The 14328-nt window shown below is 31.5% G+C and overlaps 1 protein-coding gene and 1 long non-coding RNA gene across 3 annotated transcripts in view; one reads left to right on the forward strand and one right to left on the reverse strand.

The window, feature by feature from the left end:
* Window positions 1–2583, forward strand: part of LOC129962580 (runt-related transcription factor 1-like) — an 85207-nt gene extending 82624 nt beyond the window's left edge. For both annotated transcript variants that reach the window (XM_056076380.1, XM_056076381.1), the window contains one exon: window positions 5–2583. In XM_056076380.1, coding sequence (XP_055932355.1) covers window positions 5–744 — 740 coding nt within the window. In that variant the 3' untranslated portion in view covers window positions 745–2583. The remainder of the gene's footprint in view (window positions 1–4) is intronic.
* Window positions 1–14328, reverse strand: part of LOC129962583 (uncharacterized) — a 48893-nt gene that overhangs the window by 4034 nt on the left and 30531 nt on the right. The gene's annotated exons all lie outside the window — the stretch shown is intronic.

A 14328-nucleotide genomic window follows, 5' to 3' on the forward strand; every position in this document is an offset into this window, starting at 1 on the left:
TCAGGTCTAGGAGACCCCGGTGCAGGAGTTACAAGTACAAGTTCCTCATTTCCAGCACTAGCCGATTCTTCTGGATCTTTAGCCTTGAAGTCAGACCCTCTCCTAGTATCAAGGTATAACAACGCCATGGCGGCAGTGGTGGCCAATCCAGAGCTTCGCCTAACAGATCGTTTGACAGAGCTACGCCAAGGTCTCTCTAATACACCTCAACAGCCCAGCACGACAGTGGCACTTTTGCCAGGAACTAACACAACACCCCCTTACTTGTCGGTTAGTCATGCAACTGGTTATGGATTGTTATCACATCCTTACTACAACACCAGCGGTTGTACGGCTCCAGGCGTCACTGGCATGTATCTCAATCCACCTGTGGTTCATCCATCTTTGCTATACCCGCAATTGTACAACAGTGTTGCACATAACCAGCTGCATCCCTCTATTCATCTTCTCGGAGGAGCTGCTGCGAGCAGTTCAGAGATCTTGAGATCCACAGATCCACTTAGAAGTGAAGACGAAACTTTGCAATCCAGTTCCAATCCTGCTTCCAGGGTCAGCTCCACAGGGAGTGCCACGAGTATCAATGGAGGATCTGTGTCTTCTGTAAATAATCCTATAGAGAACTCTCGAGCAGACTCACCCAGGATTACTGTACCAACCACTAGTACGACCACATCGAACGGTACTGAACTGTATGGTACTTCGTCGAACGGTCACTCGGACACTGGGTTGTGGAGACCCTACTAGTGGTTGTAAGGTGTTCTCAAAGACACGCGTCGACTACGAACTTCTCTTCGTTCTTTGAAAACAATCTCGAAAAGATCGTAATGAAGTGCATTCTTTTCATCCAGATTTTGGATATTGCCACAAAGAAGCAATACAAAATTTGTTTAAAGCATTCGAGTTTTATATTGAAACGTATCGTTACTTTACAATGATCTGCTAAGTATTAGTATAAAAATTATACATTCCAAATCATATAAAAGAAGTGCAATTGAGTTTTATTAAATTTACATGGCATTTTAAATTTTATTTTACTTTATCATATCCATCCTAGCATTTTATCATAATCATAACATTTCATTTCATTTCACTTTGTAACATTCACGTCATGACATTTCATTTCATTTCATTTTGTGCATTCATGTATTCTTCTGAGAAATCACTTTGCATTTTATCTAGACCGAAATCAACAGAGGAGTTCTGTGTGAGAACTTTGCATTTGGACTTAGGTGAACAGCTTTTCGAGATTGTGTTCGAAGACAGAACAATAAAACTACTAGAACTGTTGCCTCTTAAGGCTGAACTAGAAAAATAATGAGCTTTTTACAATATGAAGATTTCATGTTGCTTGTATATACTGTCTACCTATTGATCAGGTTGTTTCATTTCGCTGTAATTAAATGATGTAAGGAAATGAGTTCATTTGATGTGTGATAAAATACACCAAAGCATGGTGTATGAAGCTACTGCTTCCTAATTTAGAGTATTAAGAGGAATAGATTCTTATAAGGTACAAAATTTCTCACCAAGACTTTAGTCACATAGAGATAGCAGAACGGGTGAAATATATTCCCATCATAATTTCAAAAAGACAGCACATCTGTGCTTAAAAATTGTTCGCCTCTTAAATCAATTCAGACTACGTTGCTTAGAATAATTTTATTTCGACAAAAGAAGTGGTAACTATAATTAAACAGTAAAAATTCTTAGCTTTAAAATCCGTTTATTTTTTTAAAGTTATATTTGAAATGCTATGATAAATAGTCAGTCAGTTAGCAATAAATTCTGATTATTATTTAACATTAGGAAATAAGACATTAATAATTTATGACATAATAAACTCAAATACAAGTTTCTTCCAATAGTTCTCTGGAAATTTTATAGATTTGTAACTTTTTTTTAAATTTAATCCTCATGATAAATATTTAGTGTTCTATGAGTGCACGTTTTTATTGTATTATTTAGGCATCGTAATCATTGTGTTTTTTTCGTTTTTCGAAAACGTTCGTTTTGACAGAGTGAAATTTTGATTTCCATTAACAAAGCTTTTTGTTTTCTTAAGTGTTCTTGAAATGATTTTACAACATAAACTACTCAATGCATAACTTTTTTTCTTTGTGAAATTCAAAAATTGCTTATTCAGAAACTGAATGCCAGAGGATTAATAAGTTTCAATTTTTTTCCCACTAATGTTATAAATAGCTATAGTATGTTTAAAAATGTGTTACCATTCCGTTATAAAAAGAACTCTAAATTTTTTAGACGATCAATATTTCAGGTTACAATATTTTTGTTTATTCCAAATTGCGTTTTTTTGCAAACAAATTAGAGGGAACTTATAATAATATGTGTCCTGGTATTAAATATTTTTGTATTTCGTTGAATAAAAAATGAATTCACATTAGAACTTTCTTTAATGATTTGATTTTTATCCGATAACTATATCAAATTTTGAAATAGCAGCTGTTTTTTTCTAGTGTGTCAGTGACTATGTAAGTTGATTTGTAATGGAAAATGGAGGAGAAAAATTCTTGGTTAAACTATGAGTGCCAACTTTCAGTGTTTTGTAAAAATATATATAATGTAAAGGAAAATAAATATTTCAAAATGCTGCTAAGTTATAAGTGTATTTATTTATTTTATTATCTGATTGTGTTTTTCAAGTTGAAGATCGTTCTCGCATTTCTCTTGATGTATAATAATAAAAAATGAACTAATAGAGGCAACTTTTACATATATATTTTGACTCTCTGAGCAAAATATTTTCAAATTTTGACAGACATTTTAACTCATACTATTTCAGAGGCCTTACGCAAGTCTATTCATTAGCTTATGCAGAACCTTAATACTCTGTTGCCTTATTTTGTATTTGAACTTTATTGGATTAAATCGAAATGAAAAGTTCTTAAATTTAATCTAATAACTTGCTTCTGAATCAAAACATGTTCATAAAAAAATGCAAGGATTATAAACATTACTCAACTAATTTTGAATACTGAATGATACTATAAGATTTCATAGTTTAAAAAACATCTTAATGAACTTTTGTTTTTTGATTCAATAAAATTTAAATTCCGAACTAAAACAAGAAAATATAACTTCGGACTAAAAAGAAATGCAGCATTTTTACGTATCCAATTATATTACAGGATAGACCTGCAAAGTTTAAAAATAGACGAAATTCTGAAAGAAAAATGTGTTATTAAATTTTGATAGGCATGTTATTTTAATCGTCGAAGAATTTTATTAAAAGTATGTTTTAAAAAAATATACCCCATAAAGAAAAAGTCGACAGAATATCCATCCTTAGTTACCAACAACAAAATTAACCTGGTTAAAATGCTTTCGGATACAATGGAAACAATTTAAATTGCATTCAAACTGAGAAAAATATCGTTTTCAATTATAAATTCTTATGAATGAATCATTTGAAAATATCTTTACAAGACGATTAAGATTAAAGAAAAACAATCAAACTGGAATCATTACCTTAAAATTTAAATAATTTGTGTATTATTTTTTACTTTCGAAGTTATTTCAAAGAAATGTTAAAATTTCTCTTATCATTTAAAATTAAAATTGGAACTTACCGGACCAGTCAAAATGATTAGTCGATCTATGTAGAATCTATGTCTAAGTCGATCTATGTAGTTTTAGTGTTAAGAAATTCTCTCCGTGATGCATATAATATTATCAGCCAAAGTATGTATCAAATTTGTTAACTCTAAGCCTAGTGGTATTTCCTGTAAACCACAGACTTACCTTCACTTGAATGGCTAAAAGAGATTTCACTGCTTTCTGCATGGTGTTTTCCAATTCTCAAGACTTCTCATTGTGTCGGATTGATATTCAAAAGGTGAAAAATTGGCTGAGTAGAGAAGCTGTTGAACGTTGGTCTCATTATAATCAGAAATAATTAAATCTTTAATTCAGAAGTGTGAAAGTACTTCATAAGATGAAACAAAATTGTATAACATTTTGATGTGACTGTTTTGCTTCTTTGCATGCTGCAAAGTTCAAGAAGCGAATGCACTGAAATCGATGCAAAATTCGCGCCCGAGATTCTGACGAATCTCCACAGTTTAGATCTTTTAAGCTAAAGGTTTTTTGTAAAATTGTGTCGGCATTTAAACATACTATGAATGAAAAATGTAAAGAATTTTGTGAAGTTAATTTTGGTATGAGATCTTAACATCTTTATTTCACATTTTTTTACCGAATCAGATAGTTTCCCAAAATGAATATTCGATTTTTCTTTGCATTACTAGGCAGCTAAACGCAAAATGCGACACATTTATGTTATTTTAAAATACACAGGTTAACAATAAAGTCGAAAATGCAATAATCTAAAGTGCCTATGCTATTGCTTAAATATGAAATCCGTTATTTCGTGAAATAATTAGTTATTCTTCAAAATAACTGAATTAGACACCTTAACGGTAACATATACGTTTGCTTTGTTTTACCCGTATATCTGAAATAAAAATTTTCTAGCCTATTATACACGAGCAATCTATAAACCTTATTGTATAAATACATTTAAAATATTGTACTTCATGTATATGAACTTAAAAATGTGTCGGGTGTTTTACACTTCTTAGAACCAAGAAATGATATAACAATAGTTAAAATTACGTTTATGTCATATATATCAAAGATAATCACAGATGTTCCAAAATTCAATGGTGAGTATAAAATTCTTAAGCATCTACAATAAATGAACGGATGCTACCCCCCCCCCTCCCTTTAAAAAGAAACTCTACATTTATGATCGAGGTATTTTTATATCGCCAAAATAAACGTTTTAATCGTCCAATTTCATATCTGCGAAAAAATTAGCATTTATACGAAATGAAATTTAATATTTTCACATACTTATTCAATGAAACAAGGATTCATTGCTTGTAAATTATGTAGACAAAATTCCACTTTCAAGAAGGGACAAAATAAAATGGTTTGCACAAGAAACAGTAACATCAAAAATATGCTGTGAATGAGGATTTAATGCACGCTAAATACGTCTTCTTGGCTCGAAAGTATAGTGCAAAAATTGTAGATATCATCCTATTGCAATTCAAAATAATTATAAGCATTGCACAGTAGGTAATTTTTGCTTATAAAGCAAAATATATCTTCAGAAAAAAAGAACTAGCTTTCAGTTTTTATTTTGCAATACAAATGTGTTAGGCATTTTTAAAAAGAAAGAGTAGTTTTATTTCAAACAGCTTTTTAACAATAACCACAACAGTTATCAAAATAATCTTTCCTTTTTCGATGTCCTTATAGAAAAGAACTCTTTTGAAAACATATGCTTTTAATCCACCAAAGATGTAAACCTTTTCTCGGAGGTCGAAAGAAGAAAAAAAAAGAATGTTCAAGACCGGAGGTGTCTAAATTAATTAGTATTATTTCAACGCGAATTAAATATGAAACTCCTTATGACTTGTCGAGCATTCAGAGAATTAGTGAGCTTAAGCATTTAAATGAATTAGAGAATGAGCTTCGGGCGAAATGGATTCGTCAAAGCTCTGAACACTGCCCGACGAGAATTTGATTACGCTTCTTAAGTAGCTTGCTAACGAAATTAAATAGCGCTCGCTAGAATAGAAAGAAATTATAAATTCAAACTCCATCCCTCCCGCACACCCTATCTTCAGCCCTTTTTTTCTTTTTGTTGCCACACACCGGCTTTTAAGAATTATCTTTAATTACAGTAAACCCCCATCTACTTTTTCACGAAAGCACTAATTTCGTTGCACATCTTGGAACGGTCCTCGATGGAATGAAGGATACTGAAAAAAAAAATTTCATTGAGTAATTGCCAGGAATACAATAGACACTGCTACGAGCTTTTGTTGTCTCTGATCTGAACGCAGCATACATACAACACTAAGTTTTTTTTTTTCTTTTACTTTTCGACGCCACTAATGCTTCAGCGGCGTTTTTTATTTACATCCAAAACAACGCCACATACTTGCAATTAATGGTTGACCACTTAGTTTGTGTATCTACTATCCCCTCTAAAATTAATTGCCAAGCTCTGAGCAAGCTGGGTAACCTAATTATCGCTGTGGAAGACCGCCAAACAGTCACCAGAGGGCACTGGCTGATTTATCACAGTGTTCGCTGTTGCCAGAAACTTATGTCTACATTTTAATGCCCGTCCTTTCTGTTCTTTTTTTCTACTTTAGAACATTACTCCATTTGCTAACTAAATGACAAGCCACTTTACAGACTGGCTGGCATCGGGCGAGATAATGGTTTTCCTTTTGGGGAAAAATTTCGGAATTTGAGAGGAAAACGAGCCAAGCATTTAAAACAAATTGCGATCGATATGCTTTACTTTCCCCTTTTTGATAAAATAATTCCACTGCTCGCCATCGATTTCGAACTTGGCCGGATTATAAACATTTCAGATAATAATCTACTCGGAAATCAGAAAGTTTGGCGAAAAATAAAAAACGCGGTTTGCATGAAAACGAAATCGGAAACGACATAACCAATTGGCATAGATTATCAATTAGAACGACACAGATTATGTCTTTTCTAAAAATAATTAATTATGCATTTAAATTTTTTTTCTGCTATTTTATTATTTATATTGAAATACAGTCAGATGCAACTTAATTAATTAAAAGTGTAAATTATGTGTTTTTTTCTAATAATATGCATAATATGTGCCTCTAAAGTATTACGTTTATATATTTATTTATTTTGATTTATAAAGTATAATTATTTATATTGTTTTCTTATTTATATTTGAACAAAATCAGCAAAAACTTAGCGAATTGAAGTATAAATTAAATTTAATAATTTCTCATAATTAATGATTTAGCAACTTTTTCTTTGATGGTGGTAGTGAAATCCAGGAATTTTTTTAACTACTTACACGCAAGTACAAATGGTAATAAAATGGTGCTAATATTGAACGATTAGAATCTTTGACATGGTTTGGAAGGAGTTGTTATACTTAGAAGCTATTCTCAACATTTGATCACTTTAATCCAGATATTTATTTCATTACCAGGTGACACTCCTGGGACGAATTCACAATTTAATTTAATTAAGCAACAAACTAATATATATGAGTTCTAAAAATATCAAAATAATGTTTGATATTGAGAAAACATAAATGCATAAGATTTCAAAATCTCATGTACACTAGGAAGTGAGTAAAAAAATCGATTGCAAAAATTTCATCTACGTGAGCATTAAACAAATCAAGTTTAGTAAAAATCTTTAGTAATCTTAAATGGAAAGATGTTTTTAATATTAATTATAATATTGGTTTTTAATTAAATTATCATTTTGTTGTTATTAATTAAATTTTTACTTTCTAGTTCCTCCCAATTTCGGAGGATGTGAAGAACAAATTCTTTTTGTCTGAAATGCGCAATTGAGAAGCTAGGTGCCTACAGATACCCTGCGTGACAGTCTTTGGAGGATGGGACATGGATCCAATAGCCAAACCAATGTGTATTCTTCTAAAGTCAAATATGATGAAAGAGCGCAAATAAAGTATCAAGTCCTAGACACCATTTACTCTTATTAAGCCATCAGTGATACTTGGGTGCTAAAAAAAGTACTATTTCACCTCCGAAGCCATGTTTCCAAGTAATACTAATGTCAAATTGCACTGTTTCCAAATAGCTCAGTTGGTAGAGTATTACTCTTTCAGTTTCGAGATTTATCCATAGAATTGAATCTGTTCGGAACACGTATCTCTTAGCAGTTGACCACTTACACGGGAGCACTCTGGTTTCAAACACGGCAGTAAGGGGTGGAGTGCACTAGAGAGAGGTGAAAAGGGAGTAGAGATATCCTGGGAGCCATTTTAAGAGAGCGATATGGAAACAAAGTATTAGTACATTTATTCTACTATTTAAAATAAAATATGACGAAAGAGAAAAGAACTAATACCATGCTCCGTGCAACATTTTTTCTTTTATAAATCATTTCTTATGATGGGGGGGGGGTGAAAATATATTATGCCCCTATCGCAAATTGCCATAGTTCTGCACTGAAATGGTAGTGTTTGTTAACTCAGTAAGTCAAAGGGATATTTGGCAGAAAGTTGATAAGTGCTTTTCGACATAAAATTTTTAGATTTGAGTTAAGTTTTGGCCATTTCGTTAACATATATTTGCCTATCCTTGTTTATGGTGGCACAACAAAATAAACATGCATGAAATTTTGAACTAAATCCGATATAAAGTATTGTATTAAAATGTACACTGTATTCGATTCACTATTTTAAGAGGTCGGAAATAAAATTTCCAAGCTGGGAAACTAAACGAGAGTTGGAGAGAGAACGTAAGCATTCTTATTTCAATGTCATCTTCCACAATTTTGGTTTCTTATTTCATTATAGAGTTAACTTTTTGTAATGCCATCAACATTGTCAGTTCCCACTGTCCTTAAAAAAATCATTGAATTTTATTTTGCTGCATTCGGTGGGCAGAAAAGTATTTAATTTTTTTACTAGGCCTTTGAAAAGTTCTTGAATAATATAGAAGAAATGCGCATGCATATTAGTTTTTCGGGACTGAAAGGGAAACCCGTTTGTGACAATTCGGCTTTAAAAGTTTGAATGTGTTTGTGAAGTAAGCGCCCAGTAGTAGTTTCTGCGTAATTATCATCTACTTGCAGTAATTCAAAGGCTTAATAGAATCGCGAAACCAGTTTTGGTGTAATGGCTTATTAGCAACAAGACGAGCATAACAGATAAGCATATAGAAGTGGTAAGCAAGAAAATAAAGGTTCATTTGAACGTTGCTGTGAAAATATTTTATTTTATCATTTTTATTTTTCCGTCCGAAATATGTTATTTTATGGTCTTTGAGTTTTTTAAAAAGCCATTAAATTATTATTATTATTATTTGCCTTGTTATAAAGGGGAACCTTGTAATTGTCGTCAGTCAATTTTCCCTAAATAAATATCGAAAAATTGATGATATATTTAGAATTATCTAGGAATCGCGATTGGAAAAAGATAACCTATTTGTAGGCCGGCAAATGAAAGCAGATATCTTTCTGTCAAAATATGCTAACCAGTGGTCGGCAAACAGTGGCTCGCTAACCACGGATCAGATTCAGAACGTTCTTAGTAAAAACCAGCGTCAGAGTACCCTAATTAAGTGAATAACAATATACCTACTAATAATTTATTTTAAAAAATGCGGCTCTCAAAAGGGATTTCAGTCGTTAAACCTTTGACAATTGGTTCTGTTAACTAATGAGTTTGCCGTCCGCTGATATAGACGATGAATCTTCCACGGCCGTGTTCCAACGACCCGTTCACAGACAAGTCTGTAAAGTGGACAGACATCAAAGCACTCTAAAATACAGCAAGAGAGGCTCAAAGGGGGAGGGGAAAGTGTGCCCTGTCTGAATATTCAAGGGTCGTTGGAACACGACTTTTAATTGATTATTTTCTAATTCGCCAGTCGTTTTTGTTACCCCTCTATATACATGAACAGAGTTTGTTTATTTAAATTCGATTAAAACTGCACGAGTAATTCACATAAAAAAATGTTAAATACAAATTACTAAAAGTAATATCACCAGAGTCATAACAATAAATAATCACTCTAAAAGAAAACTACCTAAAAACTTATGCTCTGTTTCAAACCATTAAGAAATTTTCAAGATCCAAGAAACCAGAGGATAATGTTGGTGATTCTATTAGCTTTATATGAGAAATTCTGTTGAAAGTTCACTTTAAAAGGGGGGGGAGAAAAAGGAAAAAAAAAAAAAACTGAGATTCGAAAAGTTGTGAGTTCCCTTCAACTTTTCCGGAAAATCATCGCTTCCCTCCATACAACTGATTGAGTCTCACTTTAGACCGTGTTAAACAATACTTTGCTCTTAGGTCTAAACTTGAGTCCGGAGTTATTTATTTTATTTTAGAGAGGTTGTGTGTGTGTCTAGGGGGACCGGCTGCACCCAGATGCTTCCTGAAGGGACCACAAACAGCTCAACGACATCCCATTGGCTGCAGCTGTGGACGGGGGCCCTCGCGCTCTCACCCAGCACTCCTGTATAGAATGAATAGAAGTCCCACAATCTACCTTGGTTATAGGCAGAAGAGTGTAAGAGCCGAGGGTGCTCGTTAGAGGGGATGTCCTAAAATTACGAACGATCTGATTTGTCGAGTCATTTGTGTCAGCATATTTAAGAAAATATATGATATTAAATGTATTAATTTTAAAATTCATAAGTAGAGCCAAAAGATATTTATTGGTGTGACTTATAATTAATATAATTTATTCAAGGCGCATTAATTGTTGTAATTTTACATGACTTCTATAAGGAAAGAAGATATTTCTCTGATTGTATTTTAGTCAGAAAATGTTTCTAGGGCCGGATGAAGGAGTAGTGGCAAAATTAGCTAGCACGAAGGACACAGGCAAAGGATAAAAGTTCAGAAGTTAAATTGACCTGATTTGCAGTACAAATAAAAAAAAAATAATTTAAGAATGAGCTTTCAGTAGTTGATTAAAAATTACGGATAACTCGAAATTATTTTAGAAAATGCAAACAATCAAGATTTACTAACTACATAATGTTACATTTGATTTATTATCTGCAGTATTTTACGCAAAAATAATTAATTAAAATAATATTTTAAAGAAAATATCGGATTTAATAAACCTATTCACAAAATTTTAAAATTTTCTAAAGAACAAAAAAGGAAAAAATGAACAAAAATTTAGCAACTTAAGAATTGAAGAGTTTTAGCAGATCTGCCAGGGGTGCAGAAATAATACGAAAGTAAAATATAATAAATAATGCGACAATAATACGACAATACGATAATAAATACGACAGTAAAGGTTTCTGAGATTCTAGCGTTGTTACTATTAGATATGCTTATGAAGATATAAGAAAAAAGGCATTTTAGTCTAAAATTTTAATGCAAATTAATAAAATTACTGTAAACTATCCCCTCCCATCGCCTTTTTGGAGTGGGAAAGTTTCATTTTTGTGTCTTTTTTGGAGGGGTGGGGGGAAGAGATTATTTTACTTGACTCTGTTTCTTGTAATAAAAATTTATAGACATTCCACAGTTCTGAGATAAATATTAAAAGGAAATATAAATTTGTAGTAACTGAGTGAAAATTTGATTCAAAATGACTGCCAATAAATTTTAACGGAATATTTTCTGAAGTAATTTTGATTTCAAAACTAGATTTACTTTAATCCTTAATAAAAACACTAATTTTAATATTTTTGGCATGAGAAAATTATTTTTTTTTTACTTTAAAAATAGTACAACAAAATTAATTTAAAAAAAACAAATTTAACAATAAATTACCTTCTGTCACCTTTCCGCCCATACCATTTAGCTTTGCCGAAGGAGTTAAAAACATGCATGAGATATGAAATTTTCACAACAGGCAAACGTCATTAACTGTATCATAACATTATTTATATCTAATCCTTTACTTATTAATAAAAAAAAAATTTTTTGTTGTTCATGCATTCTCAACAAACATTCAATATTTTGTATAATATCACCAACTGTACATCTCTTCCTAAATATAAATACTCTGACCTCTATTTATATTCCAAATAAAAATACAAAATTAATAGGTGGGCTGATTAGAGAAACTCCGAAGTGTTACATATATACCTTTGTGTCCAAGATAAAAGAATCTCAGCAGATTTACAGGATATGCCATATTCCTTTGTATTGTTGAGAATCTATAATACAGTTTTCCCGCCATTTTAGTCTTCTAGAAAGAAATAAGGATTTACAGGGATTTTTAATAGCTACTAAATGAATGTTTCAATGACTTTGCCTTTGGTCTTGGCGATAAATTTAGCCCCTATTGCACGATTTCGATTTTTAAAAAATGAAGGTCCTGGAAAATGCAAGAATTTTGGCTCTATCTCTAACAGCATTTAAGATCTGAATCTAAGGAGAAGCGAATTATTAACACTTAGATTAAATCTTTCTTTGAATTATTGATCATATATAATAAAAATATGATCAATAATTGACAATATATATATAGTAATTAATATAATAACAGAAATAAATTTCTAATTATATAATTGCATTCAAATGTCAGTCATCCAATAATAAAATTTTTCCCTCTTAAATTGTTATTTCAATTTCTTAGTATCAAATTGGGCGACTCAGAGAACAAATTTGGCGACATTTTTAAAGATTTTATGACATACGTCAAGATGTATTTACAGACTATACGTTGCAAAATTTCTACTTTTTCCTTGAAAATTCAAGAATCTTCAGAGTATACAAATGTCTTTCCGCAATAACCGATAAGGAAGCTGCTGTTGTACTTTTATTTAAACAAGGTGGGACGCGATCTTCGGTGGTCTTTACCTCAATGAAATTGTTAACTAGGCTTAGGTTTGAATCAATTTGCCACATATAATTTTAAGTATTTTCCCCTATGCTTTGAGATTGAGCTAATGCGTTGCTTTACTCTTTTAAAGATGGGATTATTTTTGCTTTATTAACAGGAAATATTTCTGAATAATGAATAAAAATGAATTTTTGTTTGTGCCGTGTTATTTGATTTTAAGTACACGAGCTCGTCCAAAAGTTGACAAAAATGAAAGTCATAAATTGTTCTCATGCTCTGCATCTTCTTCTAAAGAACTGGGCTGAATTCAACCAAGTTTTTTACACTTGTTATTTAAGATTGCACAAAGAATAACAACAATTTTTAGAGGTAAAAATTAATAAGATATTCAATTAATTAGAAAGTGGCCGAAATAAGGCCGTTTTTCTGCAGTAAATTCGGGAAAAATTATTTCTTAAAAAATAATTTTATATCTTTTTTCGCATACAACATTTTACTTTTTTTAATGATACCAATTTTATTTCTAAAAATTTTTCTCCTTTTTTTTTTTTTTTTTTTTTTTCAAAATTTAATAAATACTAGATGACTAATGAATAGATGTAGACTATTTTGAAATATTCAATGGGGTGACTTTAATATTCTCTAACTTTATTTTTCAATATTTCTAGCTCCTTTTTAATCAGTTAACTGTTTCGATTTCTTTGGAAAATGTGTATCTAAACTGTGTTGCAGAAATTTAGCGATGTCTTGTATACTTGTCAAACACAGATGAAACGTAATATAAATTGTGTTGTAATGAAATGACTTATTTTTTTTATTTCAATAATCACATTTATTTATTTACTTAAACTAACAAAAAATTTTTGCATATGAACGAAAAGAACACATAAAACAATTATTTTAATTTGCTGTTAAAGAATGGTATTGAGCAAAGCATGGTACAACGCATAATATTCTTTGTTTGTTCCGTTGGTTTCGACTTTGCTTCAAAATATTTTAAACATCTTGAAATTTACGAATTGCTTTTACTAAAATGGTAATTCAAACTGCAAATTGTCACTACTTATTACTTCTGAAGTATAAACTCGTCATAACGCAAAATGTTGGACTTTTTCCATTCCATCAAAAACAGTTAATTGATTAAAGAAATTTTGGTATCCTATTTTTTTTTTTTGTTTGAAAGGACAATTTATATAATATTTGTAACAATATTTATTGTTGCCAAAGAGCAAAAATACAAACGAGGAACTATTGCGAGAACACAAATTTTAAAACCAACAACAATTACATTAGAAACAACTATTGTTTTGTTTTATTGTAATAGAGAAAATTTGCCATCTTGTTCATTCCGATAATTGTAGCTCTATTCTGATTTTATTAAACAACGTTTCATATGATAAAAAGATTTTTGTGTATTTTAATATTTTATACAGAAGCAGGCTTTATATTAAAAATATTAGACCTAAAAGTATTTTATTCGTGTGCAACGGCGGGATTTCACTTAGTAAAATATAAATTCCCACATTAACTAGCTTTTAGGTTGGATATAACGGTAATAATATTTTAAGCTTGATATCATAAAATATAACGCGATTCTTAAAATTCATCTACTTTATGAAAATTAGCAACAGAAACAGTGGCCATTTCTTGGCACACCTCGCTGTATTTCCTCTGTAAGCCTTCTTCCACACATAACCGCTGCCAAAGAAACAAGTGAGGGCCAGCAGTTGGCATAATTCATTGGAAGGCAAATTATGCGGGGCTGGCATAAATCACTTTAATGTCTCAGCCTCTGGATTTCGGAGTGTGAAAATGCTTCCCGCTCGAGTATGGAATTCACAATTAATTTAATTATTTGCCTGCAGATCTCCCCACTTTCTGTTCGAACCTATGATCGTTGTAAGAGAAGTCCCCCCTTCCCTTCTGAACACTGGGGAGGGTTCTTTGTGCTATGGGAGCACAAAAAACGAGAGGAGGGAGCACAAGGTTGAAT

The sequence above is a fragment of the Argiope bruennichi genome, chromosome 3 (genome assembly GCF_947563725.1).
Source record: "Argiope bruennichi chromosome 3, qqArgBrue1.1, whole genome shotgun sequence".
NCBI classification, from domain to species: domain Eukaryota; kingdom Metazoa; phylum Arthropoda; class Arachnida; order Araneae; family Araneidae; genus Argiope; species Argiope bruennichi.